We start from the raw sequence: 24,654 nt of genomic DNA, 5'->3' as shown, positions 1-24,654 counted from the left end.
CGGGTGGCTAAAAGAAGGGGACATTCTATCAATATATGGGATACTGTTAGTCTGGCTCCACAGGCACACTGTGGGGGTAGCCCGTTACGCAAGAGAAAACAATGGATGAACCTGGTCTGACTGATGAGTAGATGGCGTAAGACAGTGGACTACTACTAAGAGGAGCAAAAGGGAGAGTGCCAAACTGCAGTAGTCTCCTTGATTGTGCGGTGTTTATTACTGAGAGCAGTACTGCACCAGATATCATACCAGTTTTGGGCAAAGAGAAATTTCAAGTGGGTCTGCATATCTACACCTGGAATCACAGGAGGGAATGGGGAGTAAGTATCTGCCTCTCTAGCCAAGTGGTCAGCCAGATCACTCCCTGAGATGCCCACATGACTTGGGACCTAGAGAAAGACAACTGAGCAGGCAGCACAGCCAAGGACAGAGAGGAGGTCATGGATAGCAGAGACCAAAGGGAAAGGTGAAGAGAGTAGCATTGGCCTATAGCCTGCAGGCTGCTCATTGAATCAGTATATATTAAAATACTGTGGAGGGAGGCCTGAACACTAAAATGGAGGGACCTATTAATGGCTACAAGCTCTGCTGCGAACACACTACATGATCATGGCAGTAAATGGTGTTCCATGGCAGTAGGAGATGTAAAAGTGTATCCCATCTTATCTATTGTTTTAGAAACATCAGTGTAGAAGACGGTAGCACCCTGGAACATATAAGACACCGATATATCATAGGGATGACAGCGACCTTAGGACCCTGGAATAGGTCAGTCCTTATCAGTTGTCTAGGCACCATCCGAGAAAGGGGGGCGAGGATGCAGGAGGAAATGCACAAGGTACATTCCAGTGAGTGGGAACGGCAATCCCGGCAGGGGAAAGTGAGACACAGTCCAATCAGTAATCCCATCCAAGGGCAGACACCAGGAGGAAAAAGCCCCTCATTCGCAAAGAGGGCGAGGTACAGAGGATGGTCAGGGAATCACCGTCAGATTGACCCCATACTGAAAAACAGGTTTCAGAGTGGAAATGGCCACTGAGCTATAAATCTGACAACCATAATCTAGTCTGGATGAAACCAGAGCACGTAAATATGGAGACTAGTAGCACGGTCTGCATCCCAAAATTTATGGGCCAGGAGGCAGAGAGCATTAATGTCCTGCATGCAGGTAGTCTTCAGGAGGCGAATATGGGGCAGCCACATCAGCTTTTTATCACAAAGAAGGACAAAGAAACGGGACTTCTAAGTGCTGGTTTCCTAAATAACATTCTGCATTGGGAATACTGCGCATCAACGGCAAAAATGCTTAACCCATGTTTTGGAGGGAGAAATATGGGAGCCATGGGAAAGTGCCTATGCACAGGTCCATTGGATGGTGCCTTGGAGCCGGCATTCAGCAGATACTAACATGTGGGAGCTGCACCAGATGCAAAAATCGTTGGCATACAATGCTGGGGTAACCAAAGGCCCATTGATGGTGAGGAGAAAGACTGAATTAACACAGAACCCTGTGGGATACCATTCTCCTGGAGCCGAGGGGTGCCAACTCTAATCCAGGAGAGGCGGTGGAATAAAAATTCGTGGATAAAAATTAGAAGGCGGCCATGAAAGCCCCAGTCATGGAAGCTAATTAAAATGTGATGGTGAAAAGTCAATGTCGTATGCCTTACGTGATCAAAGAAGACCACGAAAAAGGACTGCAGTTTTCAATCTCAGTAAATGGTCAGCTGTAGATCATCCTTCCTGGAAGCTACACTGATACATGGACAAAAGGTTGGTTGGTTTAAAAAAGGTTGGGGGGAGGGGGGTGGGGGGGAAGGGACCAAACTGCGAGGTCATCGGCCCCTTGTTCCCGGTAAAACTATTACACAAGGGAAAGAAAGGAGACGAACAACACAATAACAGGAGAAAGGAAGAACCAGAAGAAGGACAACCAACACTAACATGGACAAAACAGGAAAAGAATACCACAGAAAAGAATACACAGAGAAGCAAGAAACCAGTAGAAGGGGTAAAAACAAGAGGGCAGATGAGCATGGCTGGCCGACCGTGAGAATAAAAAGGAAAAGCCAGCCACTCTGCGACACATTAAAACATCCACCCTAAAAGCATTAGAGCGGAGAACACAAACAGACAAAGGACATGCGCTAAAACTAAAAGAACGATAAAACCAATAGTCACATATAATTGGTAAAACTAAATCAGCCGATGAGGCATTGTCAGCTAAAATTAATGGCAATGAGTCTGGTAACTGAAGAGTCCGTCGCAGGGCAGCCAAAGGAAGACAGCTCACCAAGATATGGGCCATTGTCAGCCAGGTGCCGCACCGACACTGAGGTGAGTCATCACTGCGCAGGAGGTAGCTGTGTGTCAACCAAACGTGGCCAATGCGGAGCTGGTAGAGAACCACAGAGTCCCTGCGAGAGGCCTGCATGGAGGACTGCCACACACTCTTAGTTTCCTTCATGGCACGTAGTTTGTTGTGTGTGCTGAGGTTATGCCATTTCGTCTCCCAAAGCCGCAAAACTTTGCGGCTTTGTACTGAATGCAGGTCAGTTGCAGAGAAGCCGATCTCCGTAAGTCGTTTCTGCGTAACCCGTTTGGCCAGCCTGTTGGCAAGTTCGTTGCCTGGGATTCCAACGTGACCTGGAGTCCAGACAAACATCACTGAACGACTGGACCATTTCAGGGCATAGACTGACTCCTAGATGGTCGCTACCAAAGGGTGACGAGGGTAGCACTCGTCAATAGCTTATAGGCTGCTCAAGGAGTCAGAAACGACTCCCCAGGGCATGAACGGATGTGCTCAGGAGCACAAGATATAGCCACCAGCTCGGCAGTAAAAACACTGCAGCCATTGGGCAAGGAATGCTGTTTAATATGTCCTTCATGGACATGTGCAAAGCCAACCTGATCATCACCCATTGAGCCATCGATGTGAACCACTTCATGGCCTCAGTGCATGTCAAAAATCGAGAGGAAGTGGCAGTGGAGAGCTGTGGAGTTAACTGAGTCCTTAGGGCCATGTGAAAGGTCGAGGCAAAGCCGCAGCCTAGGTGAACACCATGGAGGTGTATGTGAATGGACCTCAAGTGTAGGTGGTAAACGCAAGGACTTCAGTTCGGAAAGAAGGGATTGGACATGAACTGCAATTGGAAGCCCTGACTTGGGCCACCAATGCAAGAGCTGAACCGCCGTGGGTGGGAAAAGGAGATGGTGATACGGATGCGCAGGAGAACTATGAACGTGTGCAACATAACTGGGCAGCAGTTGTGCATGCCCAACCTGCAATGGAGGGACTTCGGCCTTCACAAGGACACTGGTCACAGGTCTCGTCCTAAAAGCTCCTGTCGATAGATGGACGCCACAGTGGTGCACTGGGCTGAGTAAACACAAAGCTGAAGGTGCCGCCGAACCATAAACCAGACTCCCATAGTCAAGGCAGTATTGAACAAGGGCTTTGTAGAGCTGCAGCAGCGTAGAGCGATCTGCACCCCAGTTGGTGTTGCTCAGGCATTGGAGGGCTTTGAGGTGCTGCCAGCACTTTCGCTTAAGCTGACGAAGGTGAGGAAGCAAAGTCAATCGGGCATCAAAAACCAGTCCTAAGAATCGATATGTCTCAACTACAGTGAGTGGATCGTCATTAAGGTAAAGTTCTGGTTCTGGATGAATGGTACAATGCCAACAGAAGTGCATAACAGATGACTTTGCGGATGGCTCCCTGTAGGTGCCACTCAGCAATACCAGTACTTGTGGAACAGTACGAAATGCAGAAGTTGTCTGCATACAGAGAAGGTAAGGCGGGTGGTCCTACAGCTGCTGCTCAACCATTAATGGCCACTAAAATGGAGGGGGGGGCTATGGAAGCTCCAACTTGGACACGGAAAGTATGAAGCGACAGAAAATTTTGGATAAAAATTGGGAGTGGGCCTCTGAGACCCCACTTGTATAATCTGGCAAGCATATGATGTCGACAGGTTGTGTCATAATCTTTTCGTAAATAAAAAAAAGACGGCAACCAGGTGTTGGCGTCTGGAAAAGGCTGTTCAGATGGCAGACTTGAGGGACACAAGATTATCAGTGATAGAGCAAAACCTGGTGGAAGCAGTCCTGACATGGAGCCAGTAGGCCACGTGACTCCAGGACCCAACCCAACCGCCAACACACCATACATTCCAGCAGCTTACAAGGAAAATAGGTGAGGCTGATGGGCCGGTAGCTATCCACATCAAGTGGGTTTTGACTGGGTTTGAGCACCAGTATGATGGTGCTCTTCTGCCACTGCGATGGAAAGATGTCACTGCACAAGATCCGGTTTAAGGTGACAAGGAGATGTCACTTGTAGTCAGATGAGAGATGTTTAATTATCTGACTGTGGATCCAATCTGTCCAGGAGCTGTGTCGGGGCAATGTGCAAGGGCACTGACGAGCTATCTCTCTGTAAATGGGGTGCCATAGGATTCACTGTGGCATGTAGCGAATGAGAGGACTTTCCCTTCCAGCGATCATTTCAGAGTGTGAAAGGCTGGGGGGGGGGGGGGGGGGATATTTCTCGAACGCAGGGGCTTGAGCATAGTGCTCAGCAATCGCGTTTGCGTCAGTAGATAACATGCCATTGATGTTAACACTGGGAACACCTGTTGGGGTCTGGTACCTGAAAACACGTTTGATCTTTGCCCAGACTTGGGAATGTGACATACGGCACCCAATGGTGGAGACATATCTCTCCCAACACTCCTACCCCGTCATTCGGTAAGTTGACGAACGCGGGCACGGAGACGTTTAAAAGCTATGAGGTGCTCCAGGGAAGGGAGCCACTTATGTCACAGTAGAGCTCACCGATGCTCCTTAATTGCTTCAGCGACTTCCGGCGACCAGCAAGGGACTGCCTTTCGCCAGGGGAACCCTAAAGAGCGAGGGATCGTGTTTTCTGCCACAGAAATGATTGCTGTAGTCACCTGCTCAACCATCACATCGATGTTCCCGCATGGGGTAGATTAAATGGTGACATCAGAGGTGAAAGATTCACAGTCCGCACTGTTTAAAGCTCATCTGGCAGGTGTCTGTGGGCCTGATGCTAGGGCAGTGACAGGAAGATTGGAAAGTGGTCACTACCACACAAGTCGTCATGTGCTCTCCAGTGGATAGATGGGAGAAGTCGTAGGCTGCAAATTGATAAATCAATGGCCGAGTAACTGTCAAGAGCAACACTGAAATGTGTGGTAGCCCTAGTTTTTAAGAGGCAGAGGTCGAACTGAGACAGTAAAGTTTCGACATCTCTCTTTGGCTAGTAAGCACGGTGCCACCCCACAAGGGGTTATGGGAGTTAAAATCTCCCAAAAGTCGGAAAGGTTTAAGGAGTTGATCAATCAGTGCAGCTAATACATTCAGGGGTACTGCACCATCTGGAGGAAGATATACGCTGCAGACAGTTATTTCCTGCGTTGTCCTTATTCTGACAGCCACAGCTTCAAGAGGAGTTTGAAGGGGCATAGTTTCACTACAGACCGAGTTTAGGACATTAACGCAAACTTCACCTGACACTCGATTATACTCGCTACACTTCCTGTATTATCCCCTATAGCCATGGAGGGCAGGGGTCCGCATTGCCAGGAACCAGGTTTCCTGGACGGCAAGGCAGAAAGCAGGTGTAAAGCTTAACAGTTGCCGTAGCTCAGCCAGGCGATGGAAAAAACTGCCACAATTCCACAGGAGGATGACATCAACGTGAGACTGGGAAGACATGGAGCATTCAATGAGGCAGTTTACACCTCAGGGTCACCTGCTGGCACCAACCTTTTGCCTGATCAGTCTATATCCATTGTGTCTAAGCTTGTAGGTAGCAGTGGTGTGGGTGCCACTGCAATTCCCTTGGTCTTGGGGACCTTCTTTTTGGATTTCTCTCGCAGCTGGCTGAGAGGACTTTACTGATTCAGTCTCCGGGACTGAGGATGAGTTGCTTTTGGGCTCTTCAGCCACTGATGGGATCATCTTTCCCACTAGCAGAAACCTGGGCAGGGAGTGACCCAAGAGACCCCTTCCTAGCCAGAGGAGCCAAAGAAGACTTACACTTCTCTGGCTTAGAAGTGGGGAGTGATGTCCCCGATGGTTTGGGGGGGGGGGTGTTGCTCCCAAAATAGGTAGTGTGGGAGCAACAGGGAGGGAAATGCCCCCCCACAGTCAAGGGGGGCAGGTGTCTTTTGGTTCCGAGAGGTGACAAGAATGCGAGGAACTGATGAGGTGACAACTGTTCTCGTAGCAGCGGCGTAAGAGGAGGTCATAGTCACAGGATGAAGGCGCTCAAATTTCCTCTTGGCCTCAGTGTAGGTCAGTCGGTCCAGGGTGTTATATTCCACGATTTTCCTCGCTTTCTGTAATATCCTGCAGTCTGCAAGGTGAATGATGCTCTCTGCAGTTGACACAGATTGGAGGCGCGGCACATGGAGTATTGGGATGTGATGGACGTCTACAACCTCAACATGTGACGCTGGAAGTACGGCGGGAATACATATGACCGAACTTCCAGCACTTAAAGCACCGCATCAGGGGAGGGATATATGGCTCAACGTCACAGTAGTAGACCGTCACCTTGAACTTCTCGGGCAACGTGTCACCCTCGAAGGCCAAGATGAAAGCACCAGTGGCAACCTGATTATCCCTAGAAACCCGATGGACGCGCCGGACGAAATGAACACCTCACCACCCTAAATTGGCGTGCAGCTCGTCATCAGACTGCAAAAGAAGGTCCCAGTGGAATATAATACCCTGGACCATATTTAAGCTCTTATGGAGCTGTGATGGTAACAGAAACAACCCCCAACTTGTCACAAGCGAGTAATGCCCGTAACTGGGCAGAAGATGCTGTTTTTATCAAGACTGATCCCGAGCACATTTTGGACAAGCCCTCCATCTCCTCAAACTTGTCCTCCAAATGCTCCACAAAAACCTGAGGCTTCAAGGACATGACATATTCCCTATCAACTCTTGTATATGTGAGGTACCAGGGCGAATAAGCTTCACTGCCATCATTAGCATGGCATTCCTCCGATGGTGTGGCCAGGGAGGGGTACAATTTGAGGTCATATTTCTTAGCGCTGATGTTAGACTTTGCCTGCTTAGACACTGCTGGCGGCAGACCACCAGCAAGAGATGACGTACTACACTTCATGGCGTGTCATACGCCCTGATGCCACCTACTCCAACCAGGGGCCCTCCCCACGGATGCCACCCAGCTTCATCGAGGGCCACCTGGCAGGATGGCCTTTGCTGGGAGTCCCAATGACCCAGGGTGACGGGCATCTACTCCTTGGCGTATGTGGAGAGTTAATGGCACAGGCATCAGCAGAGCAATCCCTGTGTAGTCAGGGGGCTACAACCAACAGGGTACATGGCGGCTCCAACACAACTGACTGGCTACCATGCTGGATATGAGGTGCAAATAATTCCATGATCATTGTCGGCACAGAAAACAACACAGCTCAGTGGGTAGAGGAAATCGCACCCAGGAAGGTGTCCGCACTCAAGAGATGGAGGATGAGCAGGACTGCAATGCCACGAAGAGAAAGTGGGCTAAAGATCTCAATGAATGATGGACACAATGCACAATGTAAGGTGCCATTCCCCAACTGGCTCGCTCTTCGGGAAAATTTTAAAAAATGGAGGTCAAACCCTAGAGGGGATCATCATGAAGGCAGAAAGGTGAGAGACTCCTTTTAGTCACCTCTTACGGCAGGCAGGAATACCTCGGGCCTATTCTATCCCCCAGACCCGCATGGGGGTGGACAAAAGGCCCCGAGATTTGAGTACCCAACATAATCTTACGATAACTATCCTCTCGAGCAGTTTACGAAGTACATTGGTCAAGCTAATCAGTCGGTAGTGGTCTAGAGACGTTGGATCCTTCCGGCCTTAAGTACGGGGGATAACTACGCTGTCTCGCCATTGTGAGGGGAAGACACCTGTGAACCAAATGCAGTTGAAGACCCTAAGTAGATGTTGCTTCTGTGTAACGTCCAAGTGTTGGATCATCTGGCTGTGGATGGAATATGGGCCTGGGGCTGTGTCATGTGAAGATGTGAGAGACTGCAAGAATTCCTATTCAGTGAAACATTCATTATAGGCATCAGCTTGGCAGGGGGGGCAGAAAAGGGGGTTTCTTCAACGGGTCGTTTCTGCCTCACAAAAGTAGCAAGGATAGGAAGAGGATACCAATGCTGTTGCAAAGTGTGTCGTGGAGTGTTCTGCAAGAACCAACGGATCAGTGCACAGAGCACCCTAGACAGCTGATTGTCACTGGTGTCCAGAAGGCTACAGAGCTCATACCATAACCTTAGAGGAAGAGGCATATGTCCCCAGGGATGAAGCATAGCACACCCAGCAGTCTTTTTTTACTACACTTAATAAGGCAGCAAGCCTTACTACAGAGACACTTAAAAGTGATTAAGTTGGTCTGCGAAGAGTGTCGTTTAATTCACTGTAGCACCTGTTGACAGTCCTGGATAATGACTGCTATGTCCTTGGTGCACCACAGTAATGGCTGACACTGGGGGGGACTTGTGGATAGGGGGATCGCAGGGCCAGCGGCATGAAGAATAGGGTCGGTGACATCTTACACAACCACATCAATGCAATCTGAGAGAGAAGTGATGAAGTGCACAGCAGACATATATGAAGGACAACTGCCCCTGTGGAATGCCCAGTGTGAGAGCCTGTCTGCCTGGTGGAGGCAGGGGAGTAATAGAATCACTGGAAAATGGTCACTGTCATGAAGATCAAACTGGGGTGACCATTATAGTGAAGCCACAAGAGCAGGGGAGGAGACCATGAGGTCGATGTCAGAAAAGATGTCATGAGTGGCACTGAAGTAGGTAGGGCAACCATCATTGAGGAGAGAGAAAACAAAGTCTGTATGAGAGGAATGGACGTGATTCGACAGGGGGGAGGAAAGGGACAACATGGGCGTAAGGAGGAAGGAAGATGAATGGAATACATAACTGAGATAAAGGTAAATGAAAGATTCACAGGGTCAAGTCTGTCAAACTTTCCTGGCCTCAAAGTAGCTGAGACAGTTAAGGATCTTTATTTCCTGGATTTTTTTATTACACCTTTGTATTCACTGGGCACTCCGGTGAGTGGGGAGAATGTAGATTAGAGCAGTTTACACAGTTAGGCAGTGGGGTGCAAGGGTTCTCCACATGATGAGGGTGGCCACAGTCACCACAAATGGGAGTGGCATCACCTTGCAAGAACACATGGCCAAACTTGAGGCAACAGAAGCAATGCATGGGAGGTGGAACATATCATTTGGTGTCACATTTGTATACCATTACGTTGATCACTTTGGGCAGAGTATGCCCCTCAAAGGCCAGGATGAAATTGCCAGAGTCTACAGGATTGTCCTTAGAGCCCCTCTGGAAACACCGGATGAAATAACACTACATCGTTCCTGAATAACCTTAAGTTCCTCTAGGAGAAGGTCCCTATGGAAAGTTACAACCTGTGTCATACTGAGAGACCTGAGGAGTGATATTCACTGGGATGTCTCCTAAGCAGTCGCAGGCATGGACGGAAGCCGGCTGATTGGCAGAAGCTGTCTTTACAAGGAGGTGGCCAGATTCATCTTGCTTGGGGACTGAACTTCATGAAACTTTTCCTCAATTGTATTCCACAAAAAAAAAGAGGGGGTGGGGAGTGGAGATGGCAAAAGTCTCTGTCAGTCCTGGTAGAGACCAGGAACTGTGGAAAGGGTTCCACCCCAAGCTGGCGGGCCTGGCCCCCCTCTCAGAGGGTAGCCAATAGAGTACTGCAACGCTCAATGTTTGACCGGTCACGGCTCGCCTGTTGACGGGGGGACCGAGCCTCTCGTGTCCGGCCCCACACGACTCGGCTCGGTCACGTACTCGCCCCATGTCTGTTGTCCGGATTCCGGACACGCGGATAACCGAGCATGACCGGTCACCGCTGACGTCTCACCTCGCCTCGCCCCGGCTCGCTGCACTATACTGTACGAACATAACGCCTCTCTCTCTCTCTCTCTCTCTCTCTCTCTCTCTCTCTCTCTCTCTCTCACACACACACACACACACACACACACACACACACACACACACACACACACACACACACACACACACACACACAACGTATTTATCTCTGTCTCTCTTTTAATGCAAAAGAACGAGTGTGTGACAGCTAAATTCATAATGCACTTGGAATGTAAAATGATATTTCAATACAATCGCGGATAGAAGACGTAGCAATTTTATGTCTGGAAGTGATCACAGTCTTCTCACAAACGAAAGTCAAGGCTCGATTTTTAATCATTTGTACCTCATGTCAAAAAAATCATATCTGTTAATACACATCAATTACGCTAGTTAATTACAAATCTATCGCGTATCACAATGAAACAGTGCTTTTAACTGCAGTAATTACTCACCTGACAATCAGTGTCTTTGACACTGCAAATTTGTTGCAGTTTGTGAAACCAAAGAAGAACTAACGGGATTGTCGCTTCTTTTTCGCTTTCTAATTCATCTGTGGCGTCTTTAAATGGTCTCAGAAAATGCGCAGTTTTTCCTGCAAGCTCATTATCATATCCCTGCAATCTGTAAACGGAGTCCTTTTCCGTCAGCAAAGCAGCAACTTTGTTATACTGTGTGTACAAGCTCTTCCAGCGTGTGCAGAACTCTTGTTTCAGCGACAATTTCAAAAGCGAGCAGAGGCCACTTTTCTTAATGTACCTTGCAATACATTTTGCAGTATTTATAGTTGATGTGATGTTCGGGGCATGATTTAACAAGAAGTTATCTTCATCGAAAGTAAGGCTAAGTGCCGTGTTTATACAATGAGCAGCACAAGGAATCCTTCCTCGATTTTTCAAAGCCTTTACTACATTGGCAACCTGGTCGGAGATAAAAACAAAACTGTGCAACATGTGCGGCGAAATGTCCCAATCAGCCATCCACCCTTCAATTTCTTTCATAATATTTACTCCCGTCTTGTTAACGTCACGGAATTTTGTTGTAAGTAAAACATTGTTCACAAGAGACCAATCTGTGTTAATGTAATGTGTTGTAAGCGTCAAATAGTGCACCTGATTATGCAAATCAGTCCACATATCAACTGTCGCAGCACTTGCTTTATTAATAACTTCCGCAATAACAGAAGCCATTATGCTGTTTCGCATTGCATCAGCTTGTTCTTTGACATGTCTGCTTATAGTAGAGGGATGTGGCATGACATCTGCCATGTTAACTTCTACATAATGCGCACCTAGATGTATTAATTCTTGGCCTAGTTCTCTGAAACCTTCACCGGAAACAGCATTGATAGGTCTCATATCTTTAGCACACATTGCAACACACTTTGCTGTAATACAATTCCTTATTACTGCCGGTATCCCTGAAGGAGCTGTAACTTTGTGAGGTTTCGTGCAACTGTTTTTCTTTAAATGAGTGGTTCCCGACTGGAAACACAATAATGTGGAGCAGTTTATGCACGATACGTACCCAGTAGACGCACTGTTTTCGTCTACAGCCAACAGAAACGTACTCCATACTTGGCTTTTTAGACCTTCCTGTTCCTTCAATGTGTAAACATTGGTTTCAATCTTACGTCTTACTGCACTGGCTTCCTCGCGTTGCATGATTAGAGAGAGAGAGAGACCACAAATGACAAGCCCTTACTGGCTGCAGTCTCACACGGATAATGACGTGTGTAATGTGTTAAGTTATGTGCTACGTATTCGGTCACGCCTTCTATGCTCTGTCTCTAGAACTAGTGCGGGCAGCCTATCCAGTTAGGGTGTGCTCGCCCCATCTCGTATTTTGTGCTCGCGTACTCGGTCATGCAGGACTCTAGTAGCCAAAGGGGGTAGGGAGGCAGAAACAGGAACTGAGACTGAACTATTCACAGGCCAGAGAGTTTAATATGTTTCATGTGCCAAAAGTCCACCCTGATACCATCCACTCTGATCAGGGGCTCCGCTCATGGGCACCACCCACCCACAGGCAACGGCTGCCTAGCATGACAGTTGTTGCCAGTTCTGATGCCCCGAAAAAACACACTCCTAGGCTTTCACGAGGTGCTCACAGTGCAGGTACCAGCAGTGTGATCCCTGTGGTGTCAGGAGGCTCAGCCAGAGATAGGTGCATAACAGCTCCACCACACAAACTGGCTACCGAGCTGGAGACCTAGCAAGAAGGCAAAAGGGCTATGGCGGAGAGGAATGAGAATGGGGAAAAAAAGAAAGGGAGGAGGAGGTGAGGAACCCATGCCAAAGACACTAGGGAGGGAGTTTTTCTTCATCTGGCTCACACTATAGATTTCAAATTTAGAGATGGAGGAGGAAAAACAGACAAACCAGAACTGCAAGAAGAAACTTAGTCAGGAGAACAGCCGGGCCGGTATAAATAAGAACACCAAGAGAGGGCCAAGGGAGTGGAATAAGGGCAGGGACAAAAAAGGAAGGGAAAGGTACAGCAGAACAGAAAAGAACGAAGGCTGCTATAGCTCGGGGACTCTGCACACCACACACACATCCACAAAAGATCTGTTGATCCCTTGGAGTGATTTTAGTAACAGAGGCTGTCATGTTTCTTAACTGAATACGGGAAAGTTCTGGACTATAATGTCCATCTCATGTTTATATGAACAGTGTGTGAACCGTAACAGAAATTTATAGCACCTGAGTATCACAATATGGAAACAGTGATTCATATCCTATGGATTTCGATTGATGGTAATTGCAGCAAGACCTTGATTACATGACTTACAAATTAGGTACATAAAAGTAGTTTCTTTGCAAGGTATGGACATGACAAAAGGAATTTGGAAATGGATAAATTTTTCCCATTGACAATGCAATAGCTGATCAGCTTGCATAAAGCTTACACGATACGTCATACAAATTGGATCTAGTAACATTTAAATTTTATTTATCTAACAGAAGATGGTGAAAACACACAGGGAAGGTTTTGCAATTATGCTATATATCAGTCACAAGATAATGTATCGTACAATTTTTTTCAAAATTAAGATTTACACCACAGCAATTGTCAATTAAAATAATAATAAAAGTTGTGCTTGCCAACCACAGATCCAAAATAAAGTAGATTGCAAAGATGTACATATTGTCTCATGGCATTTGTCTTTTTTTAATTTTAATTTTTTTATGACCACAGTTGAAATTAGGACCAATTTTCAGAATAAATTGAATATGTACCAAACCGATCAAATTTTTCTGGAACAAAAATGGCATATGATTGTTTTTAATCAGGCCATCTTTCCTTTTAAGTAATAACAACAGTTTCATAACTGCACTGTTACCTTCACTGTATGTGTTGCAAAGTTTCTTAGGCATTGTCTTTGCTTTGGGTATTCCATCGTGGACAACATAAATGCCTACCTCTATCAAAATATTGTGAGGTTTCAGTAATACCATCTGACAGTATCTGAGAGCCTCAGCACTGTTACACAGTTCAAAAAAAGAAACCTCTTCAATATGTCACAGTGAAATTAACTTGAGACTGATTTCTATCCTTCAGAAGTAAAAAACCCACACATCTTTCCACTCTCTGCATGATAATATGATAAAACTACACATCACTCTTGACAACATAGTAAATCATAGTGTCTGCCTATTAATTTAACTCAAACTGGAAGCAATATGTCATCAATAATTTGAAAATGACCTTGTTTGGAAGCTGTAAAAAATGTATTCCCTTGTTTTCTGTCCAAGAAAAATGTTTCACTAAGGGGTGATCACATCATTCAGGGCAAAAACATAGAAAAAAAATTCTATGCCATTTCATTATTTTGTGTAAAGCAGGTTTTGTAACTACTTACATCTGTCTTAGGGGGAGATATGCAGAACTGAATGAGTCCAATACGGGCTTTCTCCACACGCTTTGGGCCATTTACATTCACTGTCTTCTGTGTAAAAACCATACCATCCACCAGTTCAGAATCTTCAACTGTTCCACCTAGTTTCTTGATTATGCGGATGTCCTGCAATAATAATAAATTCAAAAAATAATGTCTATACTCTTGACAGTTGACTCAAATTACAATTTTTTGGAAGGCAAGTGCAATATTTAATGTAGAAAAACTTCAAATTTTCACTGTTGTAAGTTTTATCATACACTACCATCCATAAGTTTGGAAACACCATGTTGTGTATTACAATGGAAACTATGTGAGTTACTGGTTAGTATGCTCAAGTAACAATTATTAATGACACAGTATTTTACAGATAACACAGCATGACAATGAAATTTGTCACAGAACAAAAATATGTGGTTGCCCTGATGACAATGGTGAAACAGTCATTCACAATCATCTAAACTTTCTTCTGGAAACACAATATTACCTGCACTTGGCTGCATTATGTTGTCACGGTGCTTATAACATTCCGTTATTTTAGGAATATTATTGCCTATTGATGGAAGTAGAGGGGGGCAGAGGAGATAGCCACTTGGGGTAGGTAAAGAGAAGTTGCAGTTGCGTCGGTCAGTTGAATATTGACCAATGATTATCTCAGTATGTGACCACACATTATTGCTTCTTGACATGTGTACATCACTAACGTAAAGAATATTGTCTTATACTCAGCAACATCTACAATTTGTGTTAATCACCAAACCTTTTCTACTACGTGCATAGCAAGTTTATGACCAAGTCTCAGAAATCCCATTTCACCAATTGTCAAAAAGGCAAAGGAGTTGTATTTTGAATTAAAGATAGTTGAGGGTAAATGTTGGGACCCACAGGACTGTTGCCCACAATGCTCCCACTATTTAAGAGGCTGGTTGCGTGGAACCCAACCAGCTATGCCATATCACAACTGTGGGGGGGACCTAGAGACCGCATTACAGATTGCTAATTTTGTTTAACGAAACTAAAACATACAGTTTTTTGTCCAAATCTGGAATCTGCAATTCGCCCAGTTCCACATTCTGACACACTTCCATTCTAAAACAACCAACAATGGACACGAAGATGAAACAGACAATGATGACGAGAAATCAAAAGATCATGTAGGTAATGAAGATCTTGAGGAGTACACACCATCTGCAGCACGTCTACAACCACAGCTGCAGAACTGAATGGTCTTTTAAGATATCTAAACTTTCAAAGAGGCAAGCAGAATTACTTGGGTCTTGTCTTCAAGAAAAGACCATGTTACAACCAAACATTAGTATCACAGTCTGTAAATGACATCATGGCCTTTCTACTTTTCTCAATGACAGAATTTGGTATACTGTAGTGGCATAAATGGGCTGCTTACAAAATTTAGGACCATTTACAACCCACAAGAATGGCATCTATTTATACCTTCCTGACAGAGTCGTGTTCAAGCTGTTCTGTTAAGTAACAGAAACAAGAAACCTTTGATACCAGTGACCTATTTTTTCCCTTCAGTTAAAGGAAAACTGAGAACACTGCACTACTCCTGAAGTACATTGCTATTCAAATCACAAATGGAAAATTTGTTGTGATCCCAAAGTTATGGGACTACTACTAGGAATGCAGATAATTGCTGTTTCTTGTCACTGGGACAGTAAGTAGGGCAATGAAAGACCATTTTGTAGTCAAAGAGTGGCCTGAGAGGAATTTTCAATCAAGGTGAAAAGAAAGTGTCACATGAACCCCTAGTTGACAAACACAGTTTGCTGTTGCCACTACTCCATCTGAAACTGGACTTTATGGAGAATTTTGTGAAAGCAATGGACAAAGATGGCCAGGGTTTTTGATTTTTACTCTCTAAATTTCCTGCAATTAGTACTACAAAAATTAAAGAAGGAATTTCCATTGGACCTCAGACCTGTGACTTGAAAGATATTACCTCTGAACAGTAGCTGACAGATACTGAGAAGTCAGCCTGCCTCACTTACGGATATATGCTACAATTTCTTGGGAAGTGTAATGTCTGAGGAACTGGCAGAACACATACTGATCTGTTGCAAGGCTACGGGGTGCAACATGTCTCTGAAATTACATTTCCTTCATTGTCATTTGGATTTCTTCCACCTAATCTTGGAGATGTGAGTGACAAACATGTTGAGTGATTTCAACAAGATGTCACAATCATGGAAAGATGATATAAGGGAAGATAGTCGCCAAATTTTTTGGCAAATTACTGCTGGACACTCCTAAAAGAAGTTTCACCGCCTATCCGCAAACAGGAAGTTTTCAGGAAAAGATTCTAACCCGTTAAGTACATGCCCAGCTTTACTCAGCTTTTACATACTATCCTCATTTTATATTATGTTTTATAATACAAACAATTACTTTTGACTTAAATAATGTAATTATATAGATAAAAGATGTACTCACTAAGTGGTGGCAGAACACACACATAAAAGGAGATTATAATTAGGCAAGCTTTCGGAGCCAGTGGCTCCTCCTTCACGTAGAAGGGTTGAAGGGGAAGGAAGAGGGTTGAAGGAAAAGGAATGGAGAAGTCTACGAAACGAGACAGAGTCAGCCAGTACCATGGGTCAGGGGAGACTTACGGGATGGGATAAGAAGGAAATACTTATTGCATGATCTGTATATTAAGTTACTGCAGATTCCTCCTGTACTGCTACTCAGACGTTTCCAAGATTGTACAAAGTAGTATATGTGGCATAGAAAGTTGTAAATGTGGCATATCTTTTTGAGAAAAAAAATGGTATGTGATGGAACATTTCCGATTTCATTTTCGCACTCAGCACATGTGATCTAGTAAAGAACATCTACTTCCATCTCACGGCAAGACAAGAAGTTCAAATTTGTTACACTGTGTGATTATTGTACATATACATACATATTGGTATTGCTCAGTTCTATACAAACTAATTGACTGTGCAAGCAACAAAGAAGAAAAGAAACAGTTGAGGGACTATCCTGATGTCAGGCTACGGAAAATTCAGAACATTCAGAACACATGCCCAAAAATAATATCCCAGACATGTTCCCCAAGAAAGGGGAAAAAGAATAGCTGGAGGATACACATGCAGCACAGAAGATGCTGTAAAGGCTTGGGTCCCATGGTAGCCAAGCACGAACTCAGCAAAGAGTGGTGAGCGCCCTGAGGAGATTACAGGGACAAGCAAGGAAAATTTGATCCAGACAATTAGTGTGTGAAGGAGTGAGTACTCACCCTCAGGAAAATAAAAATCATCACATACATTCTTTATTGTGGAGGTGAGGTTTAAGAAGAACTAATGAATTGGCAGAAGTTGCCATAAAAAATCTGGGCACACCAGTTCATCTGCTGCTGCTGCTGCTGCTGCTGCTGCTGCTGCTGCTGCTGAGTGTTCCTTCAGCAGGATCCACAGTAAAAAAGCAACAGACTCATATCACAGATAGCTGCAAAACTAACCTACCTCTCCTACAACTGGAAGTTGATGAATGGAGCAGGAACATGACATAAGCCTGTTGACGCCACGAAAAATGATTCCAAGGAAAAGTCCATACTGACAAGTACAAGCAAAGACAAAACTGATAGGAACCCAGTGGTGAACAAGAAGTCAGATTAAGGAGAATCTGAAACACATTTGAACTTCATGATTCTTTGACTTCAGATCAAGAAACTGACTGGCAATATTTAATTTTTTTTGCAGTAGTATAGTATAAGTAAAGGTACTACCTACAGGCTAGCTGCTTAATATAAACTATATTTCAAAAATTACTTTTAGACTTGAGTGTTGTATTCTTTTCTTACTATGCACCACTCCAAGAACTGACCTCATTGAAGATGTAAAAAGTTATGTTTACAATCCAATTTATTTCCCCAATAACTCTCCCCTAACTCTGAGGCAGCTTTTTCAACTTGTTTACCCAAACATTAAAGAAGCAGTGTTCCAAAAACACCTTCTCCAATACAATATATTTGCCCCCCCCCTTTTTTTTTTTAAAAAAAAAAGGGCACTGCTTATCAATATTTAAAATGCCTAAATGTCTAGGCATTTATGAATTTTGGTCATTTGCCCAGGCATTTCTCCTGGGTATTTGCCCCAACTTATATATCCCCAGGCATTTTACACCACTAATCAAGACAATACAATGACATTGAAATACTGGCCCCTATGATGATTGTCCTCTCTCAGGAGCACCCAGGAAAATATCGGAATGCCAGAAAAGGTATTTGGTAGTGACTGGTAAAGGTAATACATTCAAAACTGTCTGTGAATTGACTGACAAAACTTGGGATACATGCGAGTCAACAGTGAGAAGGAGCCTGGCAGAAAACAACCTCCAGGACTATGTAACTGCAAGGAAACCATTGCTGTGCTCTGTCAAGAAGAAGAAAAGACTTCAGTGAACTACAACATACCAACATTGGACAGCAGGGGATTGGGAAAGAGTCTTATTCACTGATGGACCCAAGTTTGAAATATTTGGAAGTAAATACCAACAAATTAAAAGCTGTTCACCCCATGAATGTGTGAATCACCTATGCCTAATTCCAACGGTGAAGCTTGGAGAGGTTCTGTGATGGTATGAGGATCTTTTAGTGGGAATAAGTAAGAGATTTGGTGAAAGTAGATGGAAAATGAACAGAAGGACTATCATGGCATTCTTCAGCAACATGTCAATACATCTGCTTTGCTTCTGATTGAGAAGGGGTTTGTCTTGCAGCAAAACAACCACCCAAAACATACACCTCCACCAGTCTCTATTCTCTGGAGGTTCAGAAATTGCTACTATCGGATGAGTTGGACATGAAGATCTGGAAACAAGGAATCATAAGCAGGACACACTTGTGGAAGGTCCTGCAGCAAGAATGGAGACTAAACCCAACTGACGCACTGAAAAAATTGACCAACTGCTTGCCGAGAGTATGCAAGGCAGTGATTAAAGCAAAGGGTGGCTATTTTGAGAAATCTAAAATTTAATATTTGCATTTACCAATGTATTGTTTGAGCATAATAGACATTTAAAAAAACAGTAAAATGCAATTTTATAATGTATTTCCTTTCGATTGCCCACAACCACTGGGCGTTTCCAAACTTATAAGAGGGCAGCGTATGTAGGTGAAGAAAATCTGACACAATATAGTTTACTGAAGCATGTCATATTATGCATGAAGATAAAGTCAATATTAGATTGGCAGAACCTCACTTTAACCATGATCTCTCTGATAATTAGATAACCATTTTACTGCTGAATTATCTCACTCAATTTCACTGTTCCTGGAGTTGCCAATACCACACTAACACCTAAGCTAACAGCACCACATACATCGTTAGAAAATACACCGAAGAGCCAAGGAAACTGGTACACTTGCCTAATATCATGTAGGGCCCCTGCAAGTACACAGAAATGCCACAACATGACGTGCCGTGGACTCTAATAATGTCTGGAGTAGTGCTCGAGGGAATTGACACCATGAATCATGCAATACTCAATAATGTTCATGACTGGGGAGTTATTTTTCGTGTGATAAAGATTATTTATTATTTGGGTTTAAAGTCTAATGATTTTTTTTTCTTTAGGTTTGTCTCATGATGTTAATGCTAGATTTAGTGGCCAGCAGGAGTGTTCAAACTCAGAAGAATTTTCCTGGAGCCATTCTGTAGCAATTCTGGACATGTGGAGTATCATACTGTCCTGCTGGAATTGCCCAAGTCCATCGGAATGCACAATGGACATGAATGGATGCAGGTGATCAGACAGAATGCTTACGCAAGTGTCACCTGTTACAATCGTATCAGGGGTTCCACATCACTACAACTGCACATGCTCCAAGTCATTACAGAGCCTCCACTAGCTTGAACAGTCCCCTGCTGACAAGCAGGGTCCACGCATTCATGAGGTTGTCTCCATACCCGTACACATCCATCCGCTTGATACAATTTGAAACGAGACCCGTCTGACTAGGCAACATGTTTCCTGTCATCAACAGTCTAATGTCAGTGTTGATGGACCCAAGCAAGGCGTAAAGCTTTGTTCATGCAGTCATCGAGGGTTCATGAGAGGACCTTCGGCTCCAAGACCCCATATCAATGATGACACTTGTTGGTGGCTCTATCATTGAAATCTGTAGCAATTTGCAGATGGGTTGCATTTCTGTCATGTTGAACAATTCTCTTCAGTCATTGTTGGTCCCATTCTTGCAGGATCTTTTTCTGACTGCAGCAGTGACGGAGATTTGATGTTTTACCACATACTTGATATTCACGGTACACCCCTAAAATGGTCATACAGGAAAATCCCCACTTCATCACTACCCCGGAAATGCTGTGACCCATCGCTTGTGAGCTGACTATAACAACATTCAAACTCACTTAAATCTTGATAACCTGCCACTGTAGCAGCAGCAACTGATCTAACAACTGCACCAGACACTTGTTTTATATAGGTGTTGCCAACTGCAGCGCCATATTCTGCCAGTTTACATATCTGTATTTGAATATGTATGCATCTACCAGTTTCTTTGGTGCTCCAGTGTAATTAGGTAGGGAGATGTTGAGTCAACTGGTGTTTCAAGTAGTATAACTAATGCAAATTGGAAAAATGTTGTAATATTTATCAAACAATTGCAACTATACAGTATAAAAATTATTAAAAAACATTAAATTTATCATTTTACACACTCCAAACATCGTGAATATGTAGATCTCCATACATTCTCTCAATAGTAAACAGCTCTGAACAGCTCCAGTGGTATGGAACCAATTTATTCTTGGCCAGTTTCAAGCAATGACGATTATCATCAAATGATAAAGGATTACAATGCCTACAAAGTAAACCACTTTTGATGTCACAGCATCAGAGGTTTTTGACCTGATAACAGCCTTCTACCAATCATGACAAGCTGCTATGCTGATGTTATTCAAATGTGAAACATTGCAGTCAGCTCAATTGTCTTGTAAATAACTGGTAATATTAAATAAAACCGAAGATATTACACCGAGTCTAATTGGATAGAGACATTTCAATAGATTTTAGAAGTGTTTGCACTGTGTAATGTCAATTTGTAAAATTTGTTTTATTTGCAGTTCTTCAGTTTTAGCATGGATACAGAGCTATATTGCTAAAACTGAATATGTTACATTACCAATACAAACTTTGTTTGATGTCACACACTGCTACAAAGCATAATGCCTCATCAGGCAAATGCTGACAAAGTTATTACTGCCATCTGTTACTTTGAAATGAGAAGTAAATACCCACAGATACATTAAGGACACTTAATGCTGTCCGTATGGCCATGTGTTAAATGGAAATGTGAGAAGAGCAGCAGAATGACTTTTAGTCCCATGAGACAATGGTGTATTACCCATCTACACCTACATCTGCATCTAAGCTCTGTAAACCACTGTGAGGTGCATGGCAGAGGGTATGTCTCATTGTACCGGTTATTTGAGTCTCTTCCTGTTCCATTCATTTATGGAACACAGGAAGAATGATTGAATGTCTCAGCGCGTACAGTAATTATTCTATCCTTACGATCCCTGTGTGAGCAATACCTAGGGGGTTGTAGTAGATCCCCAGAGAAATCAAATAAAGCCAGTTCTTGAAACTTTGTTAATAGACTTTCTCAGAATAGTTTATGTCTATCTTCAAGAGTCTTCCTGTTCAGTTCCTTCAGCATCTCTGCGACTCTCTCCCATGGATTAAAAAACCTGTGACCATTCCTGCTGCTCTTCTCTGTGTATGTTCACATTCCCTGTTAGTCCTGCCTGGTACAGGTACCACACACTTGAGCAATATTCTACATATGGTCGCGCAAGTGATTTGTAAGCAACCTCCTTTGTATACTGATTGCACTTCCCCAGTATTCTGCCAATGAACCAAAGTCTACTTCCTGCTTTACCCACAACTGAAGCTATGTCATCATTCCACTTCATATCCCTACAATGTGTTACACCCATGTATTCATTTGAGTTCGCCAATTCCAACAGAGACTCGCTGATAGTATGGTTAGGATACTAAGTTTTTTCATTTTGTGAAGCGCAAAATTTTAAATTTCTGAACATTTAAAGCAAATTGTCAACCTCTGCACCACTTTGAACTCTTATCAAGATATGACTGAATACTTATGCAGCTTCTTTCAGGTAGTACTTTATTGTAGATAACTGCATCATCTGCAAAAAGCCTGATTTTGCTATTGTTTGCAAGGTCATTAACATACAACATGAACAGCAAGGGTTCTCACACTTTCCTGGGGCACACCCGAAGTTACTTCATCTGTCGATGACTCTCCATCCAAGATAACAAGCTGTGTCCTCCCTAACAAGGCGTCCTCAATCCAGTCTTAAATTTCACTTGATACTCCATATGACTGTACATTTGACAATTAGCGTGGTGCAGTACTGGGTCAAAAGACTTTTGAAAATAAAGAAACACTGCATCTATACAGTTGCCTTGATCCACAGCTTTCGCTATGTCGCGTGAGAAATATTCTAACATTCTACAACAAATCAATGACAAGGATGATGGATGGTAGTTTTGTGGATCACTTCTACTACTCTTCTTGTAGACAGGTGTGAGCTGTGCCTTTTTCCAAGAACTGGGCATGGTTTTTTGTTTGAGGGACTTACAATAGATTATAATTAGAAGAGAGGCTAAATCAACTGCAAATTCAGTGTAGAATCTGACAGGGATTCCACTAGCCCTGGAGCTTTGCTCAATTTTAATGATTTCAGTTGTTTCTCAACACCACTGACACTAACACTTATTTCCTTCATCTCTGCAGGTTGCTGTGGTACAAGGATTAAATTGGGGCAAATCTCCTGGGTTTTCCTTTGTAAAGCAACAGTCGAAAATGGAGTAAAGCATTTCAGCTTTTGCTCTCTACCCTCAATTTCAATTCGTATCTTATTCATTGGTAACTGGGCACAAACTGTAGTGCCACTACCAGCCTTTACGTATGGCTAGAATTTCTTTGAGTTCTGTGAGAGATCACTTGACAATATTCTGCAATTGAAGGCATCACACATTGCTCTCTTGAGAGCCAAACATGTTTCATTCTATCTATGGCTCTACACTGTTTCACACCTGTTATGCAGTAATCTCTGTTTCTTTGGAAGTTTGTTTACAGTGACTGTGTACCATGGAGGTTCTGTCCCATTATGAACTGTTCTACTGGGTACATATTTATTCAGTGCATGGTCAACTATTCTTTTAAACATGAGCCAGAGTTCCTCTACATATTCCTTCCCTGTGCTGAAAGTTTCAAGTTCTCAATGGTATATGATACTACTGACTTTTTATTTAGTTTACTGAACATGTGTGTCTTTCTACTTGTCCTTTGTACATTGGTAATCACTGCTGTCACAAATGGGTCATGATCAGTGATACCAGTTTCAATGTGGGCATCCTCAAACAAGTCAAGTCTACTTGCTGCCATTAGATTTAATATATTTCCATCAAGAGCAGTGTTCCTAACTGTCTGTTCTACGTAGTTTTCAGAGAAGACATTCAGTAAAGTTGCATAGGATATCTTATAACACCCACCACTAACGAAACTATAATTTTCCCAATTAATTGTTGAATGATTAAAGTCTCCACCGATTATTACAGTACAGTAGGATTGGGGAACTTAACAAGTGAACTGTGGTTCTCTCTGAAGTTTTCGGTTATGTCAGAAGACGAGTCTGGTGAGTGATAGAACGATCCAATTATTGTTTCATGGCAACCCTTGATACCGAGTCTTGCCCGACAATCTCACATGCAGCTTCAGTTTCTACCTTGGTGGATACGAATTTCTCAACTACTGTGACATACACCACTATCATTTCCTTTTGCCTATCCTTTCAATATAGATTTAATTTTCCCTAAAAATCTCACTGCTATCAGCTTCACATTTCAACCAGCTTTCTGTACCTAGTATGAAGTGAGCTACACTGCTTTCCACGAGCACTTCAAACTTTGGCACAATGTTAGAAAACCTGCTGTAGTAATTAAATCACAAACACCCGTTTGCTACAAACTGATCATAGAATATGCAAAGGGCAATGAAAGCTTCCAAAAATTCTCAAAAATGCACATTTATTTGCAATGATATACAATGAAGTTCAGGGGTGATGTATTCTTTGGAAGAACTATGAACCACAAACGCTGATTTGCTACGAAATACATTGCATATCTAAAACACTAGTACCAATTTCTTATGAAAATTTAGTTTTCTAAGTGCCTGAAAATTCTCAAGATAACCTATTTCTCACTTCATTGTACCCTGTTTTGAATCAGGATAGGCCCACTGTTCGCAAAAGTTTTAAAATTAAGTTGAAACCTGTAACTGAAGATAAAGAGTAAGAGTTTATTGCGGCACTCGTGAATGTTCAAAATTTCGCATTATGTTGCAATACAAACGAATATTGATGCAATCAATGAAAGATTACGCAGAAATGATCCAAACAGTAAAATAGGCAAATCTAGAACTCTAATTTGGCACACGATATTGTACAAGTGGTTTCACACAAAGGAAATAAATGGGCACGTTGCATGGATTTTTCTCGTAACTGCTTCTGTGCACACTTTTACACTGACATGCTGAAGAAGTACACTGCAGCGTTAGTTTATCTTGATCAAAATCACTAACATGTGCAGCACCAACAAAGCATGTCTTCTGCATGTTGTTTCGGCTAATATATTCGACGCTTGGAGCAAATAACGAAACAAAGCAAAAAAATAATCAAATCTGGTCAGTATGGCAAT

General features: G+C 43.4%; 1 protein-coding gene across 1 annotated transcript in view; it reads right to left on the bottom strand.

The window, feature by feature from the left end:
- LOC124802571 (T-complex protein 1 subunit delta) overlaps window positions 1–24,654 on the bottom strand; it is a 100,443-nt gene that overhangs the window by 27,357 nt on the left and 48,432 nt on the right. Inside the window, exon 6 of the mRNA XM_047263443.1 lies at window positions 13,849–14,010. Within this exon, the coding sequence (XP_047119399.1) occupies window positions 13,849–14,010 (162 nt within the window). The remainder of the gene's footprint in view (window positions 1–13,848; window positions 14,011–24,654) is intronic.

The sequence above is a fragment of the Schistocerca piceifrons genome, chromosome 6, assembly GCF_021461385.2.
Source record: "Schistocerca piceifrons isolate TAMUIC-IGC-003096 chromosome 6, iqSchPice1.1, whole genome shotgun sequence".
NCBI lineage: Eukaryota > Metazoa > Arthropoda > Insecta > Orthoptera > Acrididae > Schistocerca > Schistocerca piceifrons.
This window is presented reverse-complemented; position numbering and strand designations above follow the sequence as displayed.